Here is a 19,834-nt window from a genome sequence, read left to right as displayed (position 1 = left end):
ATGCGCTACTTTTACAGAGGGTTACGTTTACCTCATCTGTCTATACTTTACTCTTAGCTTGGATTATTTTCTCGATTAATAGAAGTTTTAAGGTATTTTTTGATCATCTCGTGTTTATTTGTTAATGTGTTAGATGGCTCTCTTCATTATTTTTGTTGCTTTAGTCGCTAGTATGTGTGAGTATGTTCCATTCTATGACAAAAGGGGGGTCCTGTTTGCACCATTATAGTGCTTTATTTTCATTAATTGTTTAATGGGTAATATGTAATTCTAGTCTATATGTCTTGATGTTTGATCTGTGTAATTGGCCAATATCATAGATTGACTGTAAGCAAATATGAGTACAAGATCGAGAGATGTACTTACTAGAGGCATACATAAAATTAACGGGACTGAAATTTAGTGCAAGAGTATCAATGGATTCCTGAGAGTGTTAATATTTGAGAGAGATTAACAATTGCTCTAATCACATGACTTGTTGAATTATTATATGGATAATTTGTTTTGGTGTAAGCATGGTGAACCTGAATTGTCTTAGACCTTAGTTAATTGATTTAAATCATCTTTGCATTGCTTTGTTTAGTTAATAAAAAAAATTCAATATTTATTTGTCTTGTGAAACAATTCGCAATAGTCAAATTGAGATTTTTGAAACTTGTCTCCCTGTGGGTTCGACCCGTACTTGCTAGTATCTGTGTACAACAGGCACCGTGCACTTACGGGAGATATAATTTTACGCATCAAATTTATAGAAAGAAAGTGTCAAATAGTAAAAAAAAATATTTGAAATATATTTATGAGAAAAAAGTTTCATAATGATAATAAAGTAATGGTTTGTTTGGCAACCACTTATATGAAAAAAAAATTATTTTTTTATTTTTTTCGACAATATATTTTTTATATCTTTTTGGTATATAAATGTCAAAGAGGTGTTTCATGCATGTTATTATCATGTGTTATATATATCAACATAATAATTAATTGATTTAATAATATATTTTAAAAAGTATGAATCGATAAGAATAATCGCTTAACAGAAATCAATAAGAAAACATTGATAAAATGACTTACATTTCAATTTAATATTATAAAATAAGTTAAATAAATTCGACTTGTTAATTTTCATATAATGCATAATATTATTTTTATTTAGTATGTTATTTAAAAACTATATTAAATAAAAGTAATCTTATTTATTCAAAAAAAAGTGAAAGTAATTTTATAATCATGAAACTTATATGATTTTATAATTAAAATTAGAATGCAAATTTTGTTTTGAGTTATGAAAAAAATCAATCATATAAAAACATATCATTTAGCATAGAATACTCTTCTTTTTTAATCTAACAGCGTTTATTTGTGCTGATTATTAAATACGTCATACATCACTACTATTATACTATAAGTATATCCTTTTTGATTATTATAATGAGAATACATCAACTTTTCTTTACCATGCAACATCTTTCATTTCTTCTTAAGTTGCATCCTTTTTCATTGTTTGTCCTCCAAATCAGCTAACAAAATGTTTTACAAAATCTTAACTATTTTATTAATTTCCGTCGATATCGCAGTATTCACTCTTTTTAAACAAAAAAAAAATTAAAATAAAATAATAATTAACGATTAAGGTACTAGACTAACAATGACGATCTATAATGACTTTTATAGCAGGGATACATGCTTCTTTAGCCATTTCTAAATTTTCTTAACATGCAAAATGTGTGATTTGTCATGAATATTCGAGATGTGGCTTATGTCAGTGATATTATGTATTTTGTATTAAGTACACCTTGTATGGTTACTCAAAAAAAAAAAAAAAGTACATCTTGTATGAGCATGAACAAGTATAAATTTTAAAATTTATTATTTGTAATTAAATTTTAATATCATTTTATTAGTGATATAATATTATTGAATGTCTAGTTTTTTCTTTATAAGAATTTATGATAATATATTGATGTTTGATTATATTGTAAATGAGCGGCAAAAAAATATTTTTTTTATTATTATGTTGATGATAATAGTTTTTCTTCAATTTTTGATTATTTTAAATTATATTTTTCATCTTTCATATCTCTACATTAATAAGAAAAAAAAGGGAGAAGATACGATGTGTCTTTATCACCTATATGATGACGTTTTTATCACCTAAATTTCAAACTTCTATTTAGGGAAATTTTTTTAAACAAATATTATGACACTATATTATCTAAAAATATGTGTGAGAAAATAAAGTAAAGAACAGAGAGCGCATCTATACTAATTATGATAACCAACATAAATATAAATATAATATGTAATTTGATATATTATCCTCATTTCTGTTACTCGTTTTAATCATATATTTTAAATTTTAGCTTTTGTATATTAATTTTAAATTTAAAAATTAATAATCTTGACAGTTATATTATATTTTATTTCAAAATGATTAAATAATTTAAGAATAGAATAAATAAAAATTATTGAAATATAAATGATAGGCTAGTTTTGAATATAAGATACAACAAATTAAAAAAAATAATAAATATTTTGGTTTTACCTGAGACTTTTTTCGACCGAATAGAGTTGATGGCATATACGGCAGCAGCAACAGCAGAAGGATACTCAGTACTATCTGAGTAATTGTATTCCTGGTTCATTTGTGTGTTAAACCATCTTTTCTTCTCATCTGCAAATCCACCATCAATGTTTGGAAATGTCTTAATCGATAGTTAATTAAGCCAGCCAGCATTAGCATGAGTCTACACATAACAATATTTACCCTGTTCTAGACATTCTATAGATATTACTACAGATATAATGAAACAAAAGTCGAATTTTTGATGTACCTTGAGCTTCACGAGGAGGGCTTATCGGGATCATTCTGTCATTATTTTCTGTACAGAAATTATTGGGATCATTCTGTCCTATGGTTGCCCTGTTAGGCTCTCCTATCTCTAGTTCCACGCCAGAAAATCTCACCCTGCCAGGAGTGTCCCTATTTCTCTGCCGTACACCAGAATATTTCGACCTAATAGTATAAATCGGTCATAAACTAACGAGATTGCGTAATTGCTTTATGTACATTTTGCCATGCATTATAGTTTATAGTAGCCAAAGCACTTGCATATGCATATTTGAAAGATTTTGTACCTCATTTGCTTAATTAAGATCTCCATGACTCGAAGTGCGATTTCTTGAACTTATTCCTTCAATTCTTGATGGTATCTTAAGAAGTTATTTGAGTTTGTATAAAAGGAGCAGGCACGGAGAATCAGTCATGCTCATAGAAACCATCTCAAAAAGATCAAGAAAGTAACAATGAAGAAAAGTACTAATTCTTTGGAATAATGCTTAAACTTTTGGTGGAATATGCAGTCTTGTAAAGTGACCTTGGTGCATTCTCCAGGTTTGCAGAATCAATCACCTTTCTTTGGAGTAATGCTTAACCTTTTGTTGTATTCCTTGTGATTTCTTGACCTTGAGCTTGCTTAAGATGCGCGACGTTCTTGGATTTTTCTAACAGTGAGAAACATCTCCCTGACTCCCTGTGAGGGTGCTCAAGATGATGCATAGCAATTAGCAAACAGCTTCTTAGAGCATCCACAATGCAGAAGCCCATGGGGAAACAATGCAGAAGCCCATGTTCCCCATTTTCTATTATCACCTATATGTCACGTATACAATTTGTTGTTGTCCCCATTAAGAGCGTCCAACTTTTAGGTGGCACCACGACATAGGGAACATGAGATTTGTACCTTTTGTGGATGCTCTTACTTCGGAGAGTAATTTATATCGTATATCTTATCATCCCATATCACGCTATATGTATATTTTTGTCGTATGTCTTATCATCCGATATCAATGCTATAAGTGGTATATGCAGAGCGTTTTTATCTTTGCGACATTGTTTACTCATATATTTTCTTTTTAATAGTTAAAGATGCTATCATAATTTACTTTGGTGCATAAAATTTTAACAAAATGCATATGCAACAGCTCAAATACAGTTTATTTGCAACTTGTAACATCTTTTAGGATCTCATACAGCTAGAAAAACAAAATTTCTCTTTATACTAGCTTCATTGGTGCTTAAAAGAACTATATACATGAGAATTGAGATTCATAATGTATGGTCACCACCAACACAGAAAATCTGAATCAGAAACTTCAAGGACTTGGTAAACACGTTGATTCACTGCGGGATGGAATGCAGTTTATCCATGTGCCCAGGGAAGGAGCCAGGTTTCTGACAATGAGGGGGCAACTTTTTTTTTTTAGCCTAGTATAGTAAGAACAGAAAGTGTAGTAAACTGTAAAAGTAAAGTGCAGTAGGCAGGAATCAACCTAAACCAACACTGGGACAAGGCTGTATAATTAAGACAAGTACCCCTTTGCCTCCGGTGAAGCTACCGGAACAAGTACCCCACTGCCCCGGTGTAGCTCCGCGACTCCGTCCCTGCATGTAGGGGTGAGCAAAAAACTGAAAAAAACCCGAAACCGAACCGAAACCGATAAAAACCGGTAAAAACCGAGCCGAAGAAAACCAATCCAAAACTGAAACCTAAAAATAAAAAACCGAACCGATGTTATGGGTTCGGTTCCAGTTATTGGTTAAAACCGAACTGAAAAAACCGAACCGATTATTTAAATAAATAAATATGATAGACATATAATATTATTTTAAAAATAATTTCAAAAATTTAAATATACTATATTTTATAAGTTGGGCTACTTTTAATTATTTAGTCCAGTATATTGAGTTGGAAGATTATTGACGCCTAACTGATTAGAACAACAGGCACATGTTCTAATCAGTTAGGCGCCAATAGTATTTGATCCTCTGCTATCAAAACATGGCTTTATCTTTAATGGTGCATAAAATTTGTGTAAGATTTGCAAGAAGTCAAAGACATACTCCAGAATTTACGGGCAATGGGTGCTTAGAGCAAGTCCAACACTATGCTAAAAGGTTCCCTAAAAATATTATAAAATAATATGTCTTAGTGATTTAGCACAAGATTTAGCACATGAGCTCCAATAGTACTCCCTATATCCATTCCCTATTATTATAATATTATTAAATTTAAACAACTTTGGTGTGGAGGAGAGAGGGAAATGATGTGGAGGAGAGAGGAAAATGAATATTTTAATGATGAAAATAGTTTAGAAGTGGCTAGCATATTCTAAAAATAGGGAAGTGGAGGCTTGTGCTAGTGATTTAGCACATCACTAGTATAGTGTTGGAGTGCAATTTTATCATATATTCCCTATTTTTGGATTTAAGCCTTCTCTCCAAACTACCTGAGGTTTGTTTTCGAAACAGACTATCTGCGTTTTATTGTACATGATATTTTTATGTGCTAATGGGCTACCTAAAAGCAAAGCCAACTCCGTGTTGGGCTGTTTGCTGAGTAAATAGCAGTCACAACGTTTGAGTTGAGAATATATCACTAAGCTTCTTTTTTGAATAATTCTTGCTCTAACGGGCTTTTAGATGGTGGGCAGAAATGAGAATGTGGTATGGAAATTGGGATGTAGATATCCAAAAAGAGAGAACTAGGTCTTAATATCACCCCACATTAAAATTGTTAATCTAAATATTGACATAATATGATGTTGCGATTTTTACTAACCGGTCTTGTTAATCATAGTCAAACGGCTTCTAAATAGCCAACTTTCAAATCAAAGGCTGATCCAAGACTCATATGTATAAAAGATCAACAGACTGAGCCGCAACAAGACTTCTGGCTTTTTTTATAAGGCGGCTTCCGCTTTTCTTGATTCCCTTTGTGTAAAAAGTCGAGAATCTAGCTTTTATTTTAAAACTTTTATTTCTTCCCTATAAAATTTAATCACTTATAAATCCTAATTTACTTCTCACTTTTAATCCAATTCTTTACTTCAAGTAAGATAAATTTTCATTAAATTAATCTAACCGGCCTCAGAAACAGTCCAGGCTTCTACTTCTACTTCTGAGTTCTGTGCATGTGTGTACTTTGTTACAGTAAAAGTGTTTGACTCTTGCGTGGAAACGAATAATATAAACGATTCATATTCCCATGTACGTGAAACACAATGATTCTGCGGTGAAAAGCATGCAGTAAAAACACTACTCACACTCTTTATATACCGCTACTCTTATGCTATGTATATGAGTGGACTTGGAAACGAATATTGTAACTTATAAAGCTGACTCATTTGCTTTATACTTTTGCCTTGCCTTTTCTTCATCTTTTTATCTTTCTTTACAACATCAATAATGGATGTTTTTCCTAAATGTTTTCATGACTTATCCTAGCTATTGTATCTCTTTATGCTTATTGTTTCATATTCTGTATGATACATTACAATTTGTTTTTAGAGTTTGTCTGGGCGCACACCAGACAAACTCTATAAGTTTGTCTATAAGTTTGGTGGATTAATTGGTGTTGTTGGCGAATTTGCAGGAGGCACCATTATAAAAGAATAAGAGCCAATCAAAATCACCCAAACTTATGAATTTTAATGCATGGACAAACATTAGAAAAACCGTTTGTTTTTATACAGTTTCTAGTTATTTAGAAGTCGGAAATTTTTACGAAAACAGACCCGATAAGAGGTAGACAGGTTTTGGTTTGATTTAAGGTGTAAATTGGAGGAGTGATTAGGAGTAGGTCCAGAAGTGGTGTTTGATACTTTGCTGCAAAAAGGAGGTGTGCATGCATGGCACAAGAAGCAAGGCTATATGATTAAGGGTGAATCTAGGCTTCTCTCTCACATCACACATGCATATGGACAATTGGAGTACATAGTTAAAGGTCAGCTTTGTGTTTGACTTTCTCCTGGAAAGTCTGGCAAATTTTTAGGTGGTAAAGCTAGGGAATCCTATCCCATCTGCCAATAAAGCCCACTACTATCACAGGAAGCAGTATTGTTTTTCTCGGTGGATCTCACTCATTGCATCCATCCATCCACATTCACTTGTCTAATATATACAGCCATCGGATCAGACAGTCACGTCGTGTACTTTCGTGTAGTATATTTTCACATTTCGTATATTTGAAAATGAAATTCATATCCGACCCGTTTTGTATTCGTGTATCTAAACTCTAATTTATACTTGTTTTAAAACGTTTCGTGTAATTTTTCGTATACATTTAATATAAATATAATAACAAAATTTAATTAAAATATTTTTAAAAAATACAATTTTATGTATTATATAATAAAATATATATTAAATCTTCATATTTGTATACAATTGTGTATAAATTTGCACATGTATATGTATTATATATATAAATATATATATATTTTTACATGAACATATACTTATTTTTTTAAAAAATATACTTATACCGTGTACATTCATGTATATAAAATATAAACCCGAATTCGACACTAAAATCAACATGTATTTTGGTGTTCGTATACTTTCGTGTGTGTACTGAATATTGAAAACTAAACTCAAACTCAAACTTTTCGTTTTGTGTTCTTTTGTATTTTCGTGTCGTGTCTAGCTATCAGTCTGCTTAGTTAAATGGTGATACAAGGTGTACACTTTTTCTTTTGTTTTCATGTAAATATAGGAATCAATTATGGAGGATTTTAGTGTTTAATTTTATCACCTTTGCTAAGTGTCAAAATCATTACTTCATTTCACTAAGCTAATTATAATTTTGTTTCAACAATCGTCTTTACGAACCCGATCTTATATCTGTTATATATTTGAATCCGTGCAGTTCTCTCCACAGTTTATGACATCTCCGCCACACTTCCTGTATTTTATGACCAACTTTCTCCAAAAGATTATGTTTAACATTAGTATTAATTTAGTTTTGTAAACACAAACAAACACTAGTCATTCATGTACCAGGAAGAGAATGAGAAATTTAGTAATTTGGAAAGCATAAAGCAACCGAAGTGGTGGAAAAGGAAGCTCCACTGAAGCCCCTTGCAAATAAGATTCTTCTCCATGGACCATGCATCAATTAAGCTCATGATTTATCAAGAAATTCAACTTCTTTAAATGGTTGGTTTTTTTTTTTTTTTTTGACAAAAAATGGTTGGTTAAATATATGTATGTGTGCAAGTGAATCATTTGGTGCCCCCATTTGCCATATTATACTTAAAGGTGTAATCGCCGGCCCCAAACTAATTTTATTTTAGATTTTTAATTTACAAGAAGAAATTAATAAATTCAAAATAATAGTTAAAAATAGTTAAATTATACCGATGTTTTTATTATATGAATGCAATGACGAAAGAAAAATGATTGACATTGTAATCAAAATTTAAACAAAATTATTGATACAGTTCATTAACATATATGTTGAAAAGCTCTCTCCTCTTAATCCTAAGAAAAACTTCTAGCCTCTTCTTCTTTCTCGACATGACTTTTATCGGTTTTCATCGATGAAACGTCCTTAATCAATTATTTTCTATGCTTTGTTCTTATTATTTCAATAACACTACTTTTCAGGTATGGATCTTCTATCTCTCGAGATTGTATTATTTATTTGATAAAATCTTTTCAAAATAAGTTTTGTTCATAATTTATTTGAGTTTTGTTTATTCTATTTTTGTGAGAGCTTGATATGTTTTTTTGGGTGTTTTGGTGTAATTCAATATCCGGGACTTTAGATCTGCCGGATTTTCAGGGATTTGATTCTGCGATAAAAACTTAAATGAGATTACAATTATGATTGATGGCTCAAACTGGTTGTGATGAAGCCGATTTATGTATATATATCGGCTTCAACAAATCGCTGTCTTCGTAAAGACTAATTTAATCAGTGATATGATCCATTTTATTTTTGTTCGGCTCGATTGTTTTTAATTCTGTATAACTTTTCATTTTTGAATTAATTTTTTTAAAAAATAAACGTGAAAATGCTGGGTGCCCGAAATTTTTTCTCATTTTTCTTTCAAATTCTAATTGACAAAATTTGATTGCTTCCACCCAAAATAATAATAATTAGATCATACATGCACATAAACCAATCAACTGAGATTAACTATTTGTTTAACATGTCATTTAGGAAAAATATTGAAACCGAAAAACCATCAAATACGACTAGAATATATAGGTGGTGTTTGGGAAACGTTTATAAGCCCGGCTTCTGGGTTTATAAGCTAGAAGCACTTATTTGTACCGTTTGCGTAAAAAGTTGAGAAGCACTTAAAAGAAGTTAGGATTACTAGCTTTTGTTTTAGGACTTCTACTTCTTTCCCAAACAGTTTAATCACTCATAAGTCTTAACTTGCTTCTGACTTCTAATTCACTTTTTTATTTTAAGCAAAAAACACTTATTTTAAGCTCACCCAAACGGCCCCATAGTATGTACAAGACTACATTGCTTTTTTGGTCCGAAAAATACAGTGCTAGTAAAATTTTAATAAATCATCCATAAATATGGATGGTAATCCCTTAAAATAAAATTAAATTTGAATGAAGGTATTATTAACCCTTTTAATCAATAAGAAATATGATAAAAATACATTCTCAAAACTTAAAAAAAAACATGCCATGAAAGGGTTGCATTGTAGTTGAAAGTTCTTGAAAACAAAAGAGGAACACATCTTGGACCCATTTGAATAGTCATCCATTGACTGGTTAATTATCGGTGGGCGATTAGAATCGTTTTGATAATGTCCATTTTCACGGCGCAATACAACGTCCATCTATCTAACTCAAAACTCGGTTGCTTTATTTATGCCGAAAACAAAAAATATCGACAGAAACAGCTTGGCGCGCATGATTTTGTCAATATCACCATTTATTTTACTCAAACTCGTTGCCAAATTTGACAAGTAGTAATCAAAATTTCAAAACCGTGCAACATAATGTAAGGCACTATCATACATTTTTTAAATTATTTTATTTATAAAAAATGTCACTTCCTTGCATTTCAATATATCTGTGTCCTCTTTTCAATTCCTTTAATAATAATTCAAATATATAATAATAATAATAATAATAATAATAATAATAATAATAATAATAATAATATGACACAATAATAAGATATGTTTTTAGAGTTCATATATCAAAATAACGTTTTAAATTTTAAGGACAATTTTTTATTATTATATTTATGATCTGGTTTCTATTAATATTATAAAAAATTCTCAAGTCCGTGTAATAATAATTTACTTTCCTGCAAAACCAACAAAGAATGCTGCTAGAACTAGAAAAACAAATGGTTGACAAATCGCATACGAAAGGCGTGAGTAAATAAGTGTGGTTTGCACGTGTGAAGAATAAGCACTTATGAAAATTATGACCGATACGTAAAAGTCCATGTTTTCGAATCATCCTCCCCTTCCATGCTCACAATACACCATCATCATTCACATTTTTTAATCGACATCTTTTGCAATACCTTTATTAAAGCTCTAGATATACTACTTTTCCGGTCGTCTAAAGGTGGTGATTTTTACTAGTTTGTAATTTATGGTATTGTGAATTTTTCTCCGAGGACTGTTTATGATTTGATAAGTATGCAAGTTTTACTATATAATCGTGTTTCTACTTTAAGAAAATGAACTAGCTATACAAGTAAACAGAAATTTGGCACCGTTGATATAAAATGGAATAATTTTAAATATTGTTGTTACAAAAGAGGATGTATCCTCGTTCCGCTGAGCCAGATCCAATCCGATATCTACTCCGTTTAAACTAGAGGATCAAAGTTTTATAAAATAAAGTACAAAGAGAGACGAGTTCGGGGAAGTAGTGTATCCCCGTCCCAAATGTCGTGATATAATTTTTATATTTATAGTTTCTTAGAACATCTCCAACCATCTAAAGCTTTTTGACTAAAAGGTGAGTTGGCATTTTTAAAATAAAATAATTTAGCCCACAGTTTCAAAAACTCAACTCCAACCATGCTTTGTCTATAAATTTAGTCAACCTCCTATGGATGGCTAAATTTGTCGAACCTCTACAGGTTTGTAAAATAATCTGTAGGAAAATTGTACATCATTTATTATCATATTGAACTGGTATATTTTATTTTAACAATTTAAAATATTAATAACATACTATTTTTAAATTATAACCAACCAATATAACCAGTACCATTGAAGCAAAATGTCTTCCAGGTTCAACAAATTTTACATAATGTCTTACATGTCCAATTTAGCCAATGATTATAGCCAACGCCGTCGGAGATGTTCTTATATTTTTGTGATATTAGTATTATTCTGTGGGAGTATTCATTTTTCTGCATTTGCAATCAGTTGCAACTTATTATACAAATAAATATAATTTCAATTTTTTTTACAAGGTTGTATTTCTGTTTGCTAGCAGTTACAAATATAATTGCATGCAATCATCGTATTTTACAAATATTTTTTGAAATATCATATTTTTACAATTTATTTTAAAAGTGTTTTTAGTTTTGCAAAAATTATTTTAAACTTTTATTATTTATAAAAAAAAACCCAAAATAATTTGGTGGACGGATTGGGTCCGCCATTCCTTATTTTAATGTAAAATTGAAGGAGCCAGAGATTCTATACCTACATATCTCTGTTTTTTTCCATTACATGACACAGCTTTCCATTCTCAACTTCCCATCCTCCAAGGTCAAAACTCTCTCTCCATATTAATACCCCTCCTCTCTCTCTCTCTCTCTCTCTCTCTCTCTCTCTCGTATATCTACACCCTTCTCTCTGCTTCCTCCAAGAACCAACCTCCTCTGTTACGTGCACCCCTCAACTCAGTTCTCTGGTTTCTTGATTTCCTAGTAAAAATGAGTAGCAAATGGAGAAAAGCTAAGCTTGCACTTGGCCTGAACCTCTGCGCTTATATCCCTCCAGAGACTAATGACTTGCCTGAGAAATCTTCTGATGCTGCTCTGCTCTCACAGTCTCAGAATAACTGGGCTTTTGGGCCCTCAAGATTGTCTAAAAGCTTTAGCAGATCATCAAAGGTTTGTTGTTTCTTTAAGCAAGTATTTATTTATTTTCAGATTTTTAGATATCATCTTGTTGGTACTTGGTATTCCTCATGATTTTGTAGCTAAGATATGTTGTTAATATTTCTAGGAAAAAATAATGAGAAAAGTTTGCCAAGTGGTGCAGCTTTTGATGACTTGTGCATATCATGCATGTCTGTGTAGGTTCAAATTTCAACTAAGTTCAAGTTTTAGCCTACAAATTACAAACAAGTGAATTGTATTGCTTTGATGGTGAATTGTAATTTTGAGATAGTTTAATAATTCGGGTTTTTTAGCGCGGGGATGTGACACATCCTAATAAATTAATAATCATGTTTTAGTTAGACGGTGGATTTCTACTGATTCCAATTTCTTTTAAAAATGCTTGCCATGCAAGCACAAAAATCTCTCTCAAAATGCTCGGCGCCTAAATAAAAAAGGAGTAGTTGTTAGTGTGTGCCCACCAGAAAGACCCTCGTTAATTTTAGCAAAATATGTTACATGCGTTATTAAACGGTAAAGTAGTTTGTAGCGGAACATGAGCCTCTCGGTGTTATATGTTATGTTTTTGCATGCGGACAATCTGCAATTTGCACTTATTTAAGTACTTCTTGAATTTTCTATAATCAAGCTATGGTATATCTTGTTAGGCATTTTTCCCTTAAAAAAATTTAATTATAGGAAAACCATTTTTTGGAAACTCCTTGCCAAGTTGCCAATTTGCCATAGCTTTTATACTTATATTGACATTATGCACCTCTGTCATTTTGTGGGCATATTTGGTCAAAGGAGGCCTACAGTTTGTTACTTCCTTTGCTCATCTTTAGTTCCCTTGTAAGAGAAGTAGTAGAATGGGTGATCTCATCTTTGACTGTTTGTGTTCTTGAGTGCCTTCTTTGAGGATAAACGTGATTCTGTTTTTTGGTATATTTATAAAAATCTTAAATTAAAATACTCACGCAGACATGTCTCTCCGAGTTCATGACCCTCAACCTAGTATCAAGAGAAGAGGAGAGGTATCTCTTCGACTTAACCGATTGTGTCCTAAATTTTGTATGGCCAAGTTTAAAACTCGGTATTGTTTGAAGTTAGAAGTCATTGTCATAAGCTTGCGTTGGACCATATGAAGCTGGTTTTGTATATCTAATTGTTGAAAGTTCGTAAAAATGGACCCTGCCATTTATTTTGATTAGCAACTAGCATATTAATCATATCCATGAGCATTAGATACCTTTTAAATTCAACTTCAGCAACTCTCGTAATAATGAGCTCATTTGACTAATCTTTTTGGGTGATATAATCAAATGTCAAGATTCAGACAATTTGATGAGAAATCGATATCAACCAGTGATTTATGACCCACACACTATGTAATTGTGCTGTATAATCTTTAGAATAGTACTTTTGCACCATGAGGCGACTACATTCAATATGTGTCTCTGCTGCACCTGATGATCTGAATCTGTTACTACATGTCTAATGTCTGCATCAGCTTTTCATGCCGATTTATTGCTATTAAGTTGGCTATTTTGTGAGTCAATGTTATACATAGTATTCTTCTAAGATTATGTTTTGTACTTCCAGAAAACATGCTCCATATGTTTGGCTACCATGAAACGTGGAGACGGGAATGCTGTTTTCACTGCAGAGTGCTCACATTCCTTCCATTTCCATTGCATTGCGTCAAATGTTAAACATGGAAATAAAATCTGCCCCGTTTGCAGAGCGAATTGGAAAGAAATTCCATGGCAAGCTAATACACTGGAACCTCTTCCTGGAAGGTCTAGAATCAATCCTGTGGATTTGTTGCCTAACAATGGTCTAATGACAGCTGTACGTCAGTTGCCTCCTCGTCCTGTTTCTTATCGACATGTAGCACAACTATTCCAGTCTCCTGAGCCTGCTGTCTTTAATGACGATGAATCCCTAGATCATAAAACAGAAAAAGCTGAGGATATTTCAAAATTTAAAAGTCATGTAGATGTGGAATCCGGCACAACCATAGCGGTCAAAACTTACCCAGAAGTTCCAGCAGTCCCACAGTTCAAAGCGTATGATAACTTCACTGTCCTGATCCATGTGAAGGCCCCTTCATTTTCAAGTCACGATCATAGTATCAATCAGTCTAATGTGTCTCCGATTCCTCAAAATCCTCGTGCACCTGTAGACCTTGTCACAGTGCTTGACATCAGTGGCAGCATGGCAGGAACCAAACTTGCATTGCTAAAGCGGGCCATGGGATTTGTGATACAGAATCTAAGCCCAAACGATCGGTTGTCAGTGATAGCCTTCTCATCAACAGCACGCCGCCTTTTCCCTCTTAGTCGTATGTCTGACACAGGACGGCAGCAAGCACTGCAGGCAGTTAACTCTTTAGTTGCAAATGGTGGAACAAATATTGCCGAAGGCTTGAGAAAGGGTGCTAAGGTGATGGAAGATAGAAGGGAAAAAAACCCTGTTGCAAATATAATACTCCTTTCAGACGGACAAGATACATATACCATGAATAGTTCTAGTGGCAGCCAAAATGAACCCAACTATGGACTGCTGCTTCCTACGTCCATTCACAGGAAGGAAAGTCCTGGCTTCAAAATTCCAGTGCATGCATTTGGGTTTGGCATGGATCATGATGCTTTATTAATGCACTCTATCTCCGAGGCTTCAGGAGGGACCTTTTCTTTCATTGAAGCTGAAAGTGTGATTCAGGATGCATTTGCACAATGTATAGGGGGACTATTGAGTGTTGTTGTTAAAGAGCTGCGTGTGACTATTGAAAGTGTTGACTCCCAGATTTGTCTTCGCTCTATAAAATCCGGTAGCTATCCAAATCACTTGGTGCATGATGGAAAAACTGGTTATGTCGAAGTTGGTGATATGTACGCGGATGAAGAAAGGGATTTCCTCGTTTCAGTTAATGTTCCTGCAGAATTTTTGAACAAAGAAACATCTCTATTAAAAGTCAGATCTGTTTATATCAATCCGCTAACAAAGCACACGGTAACACTTGACAGTGAAGAACTTAGGATTGGGAGACCTGAAAAAGCTGGACAAGAAATGGTTTCAGTAGAAGTGGACAGGCAAAGGAACAGGCTGCAGGCAGCTGAGGCGATGGCAGAAGCTCGAGTCGCAGCAGAACAGGGCGGCCTAGCAGCTGCAATTGTAATCCTTGAAAATTGCCGTAAAACATTGTCACAAACTGTATCAGCTAAGGCTCATGACCGTCTCTGTATTGCACTGGACGCTGAGCTCACAGAGATGCAAGAAAGGTTGTCAAGCAGAAATGTTTACCAGTCATCCGGAAGAGCATATATATTATCTGGACTAAGCTCACACTCTTGGCAGAGAGCAACTGCAAGAGGTGATTCTACAGACGGTTCAAGCCTCGTTCAAGCCTATCAAACCCAATCAATGACTGAGATGCTTACTCGTTCGCAGGCTGCACTGTTAAGCAGTCCTTCAGTTCATAGGCCTCTTCGACCAAAGCCAAGGTGATGCCACAAGCTTTCACACGCTGTAAATCAAACTTAAATGTGTGAAGTACCTATATTTTGTTTATTTCAATTTGGAGGTAAATTGGAGGGTATAAGAAGTGCGGTTTTTGTGTCCATATCGCTCTCTTTTTTCAGTCGTGTAACGCAATAACAATCAGATAATGCATGCAGAATATATGTAGTTTCTGTAGCCTTGTATTGGTGGGGCTAATTCTACTGAAGGAAGTGTTTCTATAGATATATATAAGTTTGTTACTGATTATGCCAAGTTACCTGCATTCTGATTCTTGTAATACTTTTTTCTACATTTATTTTACTTTCAGTTTTGCGTCCAGAGATTAATCGAATAATCACAGTATTTAAAAACACGGAGTCCATGCACGTAGAAATAAATTCTATAGAGCAAAATATAGATGTCAGATTCCTTGTGTTAACTTAGTGCTGTTATAGCATTAGTTTGCTATAAGCAAAGAATCAGTACTTCTATTTTTGTGCTTTTCTTTTCCTTTTTAATATTAAATGATTATTCACTGTGGTTAGCTTTTATTATTCTGTCTATATTTGTAACCAGAATCAGGAAGGGATAGGTCCCTTGCGAAAAACATGGATCACGACCCTATTATATGAAATGATTTATTTAAGTGTTTTCGTAATTAGTAAAGGTTTTTGGAGAGTCGGTAACTTAGCAGTACCTACACGAAGTATAATATCACTATGAAATGCACAGTTCTTTGTTGATCTATATATGACCCCATATGTTTATGCTAAGATCAGTCTATTATCACAAGTCTTAACAAATAATTCATTTCTTGAGCTCGAGCTTTTCAATGGCAAACTATGACCACATACTCAAGTGTCTTCCAATCTACAAAGCAGCAATAGAAGGCGACTGGGAAACTGCAGAGCGCTTCTTTAAAGAAGACAAGAGAAACTTAAACGCGCGCATCACATACGAGACAGACACTACTCTGCACGTAGCTGTGGGCACAAATAGTTCTCACAGATTTGTGGAAGAATTAGTGGAGCTGATCATGGATGAAGATCCTCAGATGCTGCTGACTGCTAACTGTTATGGAAATAATGTGCTGCACTATGCTGCTATGGTAGGGAACACGCGAGCTGCAAGGCTTTTGATCAATAAGTACCCGGAATTGGCCCAGATCTCTAAACCGAATGGGCACACCCCCTTGAAGTTGGCAGCGCGGTATGGACATAAAGAGACCTTATGTTATTTGTTGCAGGTGACAAATGATGTGGTTGGAGAGGACGGAACTAGTCCTTACCGCGGACACGATGGTGCTGATCTTCTTACTCTTGCAATTATAGCTGATTACTATGGTATGTCACTATATTACTAACTTCTCAAGCCTTATGGTCTTATTAACATTAGTCCTCAAGAATAACAAATGTCAAATATTATTTCTTAGATAAATAAGTCTTCAGATTCGATGCTCTAGCATTAACACATTATTCCTACAGGTCTGCATTAATATTGATATTGTCACTACATAGCAATTAGCAAGATTACTCTTTCTAATGTCTAGGACACTAATATGTTTGTTAATATGTATCGGATGGATTGTCAATGGATTTTGTGCAGATGTGGCTCTGTATTTGGTGGATAAGTACCCAGACTTGGTGACAGAGAAAAATATCAAATCGCAGACAGGGTTTCAGATACTAGCTGCAAAACCTAATGCTTTTCCAAGTGGAATGAGAATCGGATTTTGGCAACGAATCATCTATTCATGTAGGTCATATTTTCCAGTTAACGAACTCATATATGTGCATACCACAAGTTCACATTTACTGATCTTGTCTGATCAGGGATTCCTGTGAATCGAGAGAAAGCATTAGAGTCCCCTGTTACTAGACTGTCGCGGATGGTAACAACTCAAAACCGATATAAAGGTATATATGTACTTCATACATGTGAATCTGACCTCCACTTTCTGTATGCTAAACATTGCTACTTGTTCATTCTCAGCTGGCTATGGTTTGCATGTTCCCTTTTGGAGTGTACTCCACTACTTAGGTATGAAAATAAGCTCTAAACCTATTAATTGTTGCCAAAAACTTAATATGCAGTAGCTATGTTTGTTCACAGAGATATAATTCCATATTAACCAGTTGATATGGTTTCTAACACGGATTAATATAGTCTAGACTATAATATTGTGATGGAATCAAGATCAGAAAACAACTGAGGCTAAAAAGATATTGTCATTGTTTAGAAGCCGGCCAGGACTTGAATTTACTTTACAGATTTTAGCTAAAACAAGGGATTTGTAAAAGAAAAATAAATTTATTACTGATTAATGAAGATCGACCAGGCCTGAAGCTTAGCCTTTTGTCCTGCCATTGCTATAAAGAGATAAAATTTTGAAATAACTGCCACTTTATAATCCGTATCAAAGCTTTTACTTCTAAGACTGTTTGATCAATCCATTACATGATATCACTGCAGCACCGCGGATCAAGTACATGCATGACTGCAAAGTAATGCATATACTGACAGAAGAACTTGTAAAACATATGTGCTCAACTGTTTTAAAGAAGGGCAATCATGCCATAGCATGGGATGTATTGGGAACAACACTAAGGACAGCAGTGACACATGGAATTTATGAGCTTATAGAAGAGTGCATTCATCAATATCCAGGCCTCGTCTGGTACAAGATGGGAGAATTCTTCCTGGTCCTGGTTGCAATTAGGCAACGGCAGGAGAAAGTGTACAACCTTGTATATCAAATGTCAGGGCATAAGGTTTACACAGCTATAGCTTGGGAAGAGTACGCCAATAATGATACTGCATTGCATTTGGCCGCCAGGTTAGCACCTCGACATCGCCTCAATACGGTCACTGGTGCAGCTCTGCAAATGCAACGTGAGCTTCAGTGGTTCAAGGTCATACTCAAACAATCCCTTCAGAAAGTCTTTTTTTTTTTCCACTTATTTCAAGTTTCAACCAATGTTCGATTAGTTCACTCGTCCTCTCTGTGATGCTATCTATTTTTCATTGTGCTAATTGAGTCGACCTTAAGTCACTTTAATTGCTACAAGGTCATCTAAGAACTCAATCTTCTAAAGTTCTTATAAGCTGCTCAATTTAACTCCCTTATTTAATGTTTAAAATTTTTTTTTTTTTTTAATTAGTTCCATGCACGATGCATTTCATAGTGAAGACCTGGACACAAGGGCGGATCTAGTAAGAGGCAAGGGGGACACGTGTCCTTAAAAGAATTTTTTGACATCCTAAATTTTGCAAAATTATAGAAGTGCCTCTATAAAATTTGAAAATATATGGTGCTTTTTGAAAATTTGCTTGGTGCTCATCTAAGAAAACAATCCTAGATCCGTCCCTGCCTGGACTGGACAGACTTAAATATAATTGTATCTTATTGGTGCAGGAAGTTGAAAATTTTGTGCAACCTTCATACAAAGAAGCCTTGAACGATGAAAACAATACGCCAAGAATGGTATTCTCTATTGAACACAAGGAGCTACTCAACGAAGCACAACAATGGATGAAGGACACATCATCCTCAGCCACTGTGGTCGCAGCTCTTATTGTTACCATGGCCTTTGCAGCCATATTTACAGCACCAGGAGGAAACAACGACAATGGGAAACCCCTGTTCTTAACCGACGCAACCTTTATACTCTTTGCCATATCAGATGCTGTAGCATTATTCTCCTCATCAACCTCTGTATTAATGTTCTTATCTGTACTCAGTTCGCGTTTTGCAGAAGATGATTTTCTGTATGCTTTACCAAAGAGATTGACGCTGGGACTAATCTCATTGTTCGTATCACTAGCAGCTACCATGGTTGCATTCAGTGCAACACTCTCACTTGTGCTACACGATGAAATACAGTGGATTGCTGCTCCGGTTATAATGATGGCTAGCGTTCCGGTAACATTGTTTTTGTTGTTGCAGTATCCTCTGCTTGTAGAACTGGTTCGCTCTACATATGGCAGAGGCATTTTCTACAAGCAAAACAATTTGTTGCTTCATTAATTTTGTAAAAAATAATTGTTATTAGTACTTTCTCTCATGGCAAGTTAGGTTAAGAATCTGTAGTTGTTTTCATTCATCAATAATATAATCTATTCGCTGCTTGAGGGTTGAAAGTGTTCTTTCATGAGCCTCATTCACCATCACCACACTGTAACTCGAAAGGTCAGGTTCCCCCAGAAATTTTCCATTAATCGCGATTCATCCGAATTCGTCCAATTATCCATAAATCGTGATTCATCGGCCGATTTTTAAAACGCTGGAAAAATTTAATTGATAACAAAGTGACTCACTAATAGAGAAAAGCAAATAGTAGTAAACGAAATTAGGGTCGGGTTGAACAGAGAACCGGTGCTTAAAATAGAACCATGAAACCACTAAGATTCAGCTGCAGAACTCTAAATTTTAAATAGAT

The 19,834-nt window shown here is 34.0% G+C and overlaps 2 protein-coding genes and 1 long non-coding RNA gene across 3 annotated transcripts; 2 read left to right on the top strand and 1 right to left on the bottom strand.

Moving 5' to 3' along the window:
• Window positions 1-2,533: 2,533 nt before the first annotated feature.
• On the bottom strand, window positions 2,534-3,262 carry LOC108217175 (uncharacterized). The gene is made up of 3 exons (XR_010291300.1): window positions 3,136-3,262; window positions 2,832-3,013; window positions 2,534-2,671 (listed from the first exon to the last, which is right to left on the bottom strand). It is a non-coding gene; the product is annotated as an uncharacterized LOC108217175 (long non-coding RNA).
• An 8,230-nt stretch (window positions 3,263-11,492) lies between these two features.
• On the top strand, window positions 11,493-15,668 carry LOC108219143 (E3 ubiquitin-protein ligase WAV3). The gene is made up of 2 exons (XM_017392431.2): window positions 11,493-11,903; window positions 13,494-15,668. The coding sequence occupies exons 1-2, from the start codon at window positions 11,724-11,726 to the stop codon at window positions 15,399-15,401; spliced, it is 2,088 nt and encodes a 695-aa protein (XP_017247920.2). The 5' UTR covers window positions 11,493-11,723; the 3' UTR covers window positions 15,402-15,668.
• Window positions 15,669-15,815: 147 nt separating this feature from the next.
• Window positions 15,816-19,541, top strand: LOC108217174 (uncharacterized). Its single transcript, XM_064091756.1, has 6 exons — window positions 15,816-16,738; window positions 17,001-17,150; window positions 17,228-17,311; window positions 17,388-17,435; window positions 17,868-18,307; window positions 18,811-19,541. Exons 1-6 carry the CDS (start codon window positions 16,228-16,230, stop codon window positions 19,420-19,422), a joined length of 1,845 nt encoding a protein of 614 aa, XP_063947826.1. The 5' UTR covers window positions 15,816-16,227; the 3' UTR covers window positions 19,423-19,541.
• Window positions 19,542-19,834: the final 293 nt, after the last annotated feature.

This window comes from Daucus carota, chromosome 4 (genome assembly GCF_001625215.2).
Source record: "Daucus carota subsp. sativus chromosome 4, DH1 v3.0, whole genome shotgun sequence".
Lineage (NCBI taxonomy): Eukaryota > Viridiplantae > Streptophyta > Magnoliopsida > Apiales > Apiaceae > Daucus > Daucus carota.
Note: the sequence above shows the minus strand (reverse complement) of the source record. Positions and strands in the feature narration are given on the sequence as shown.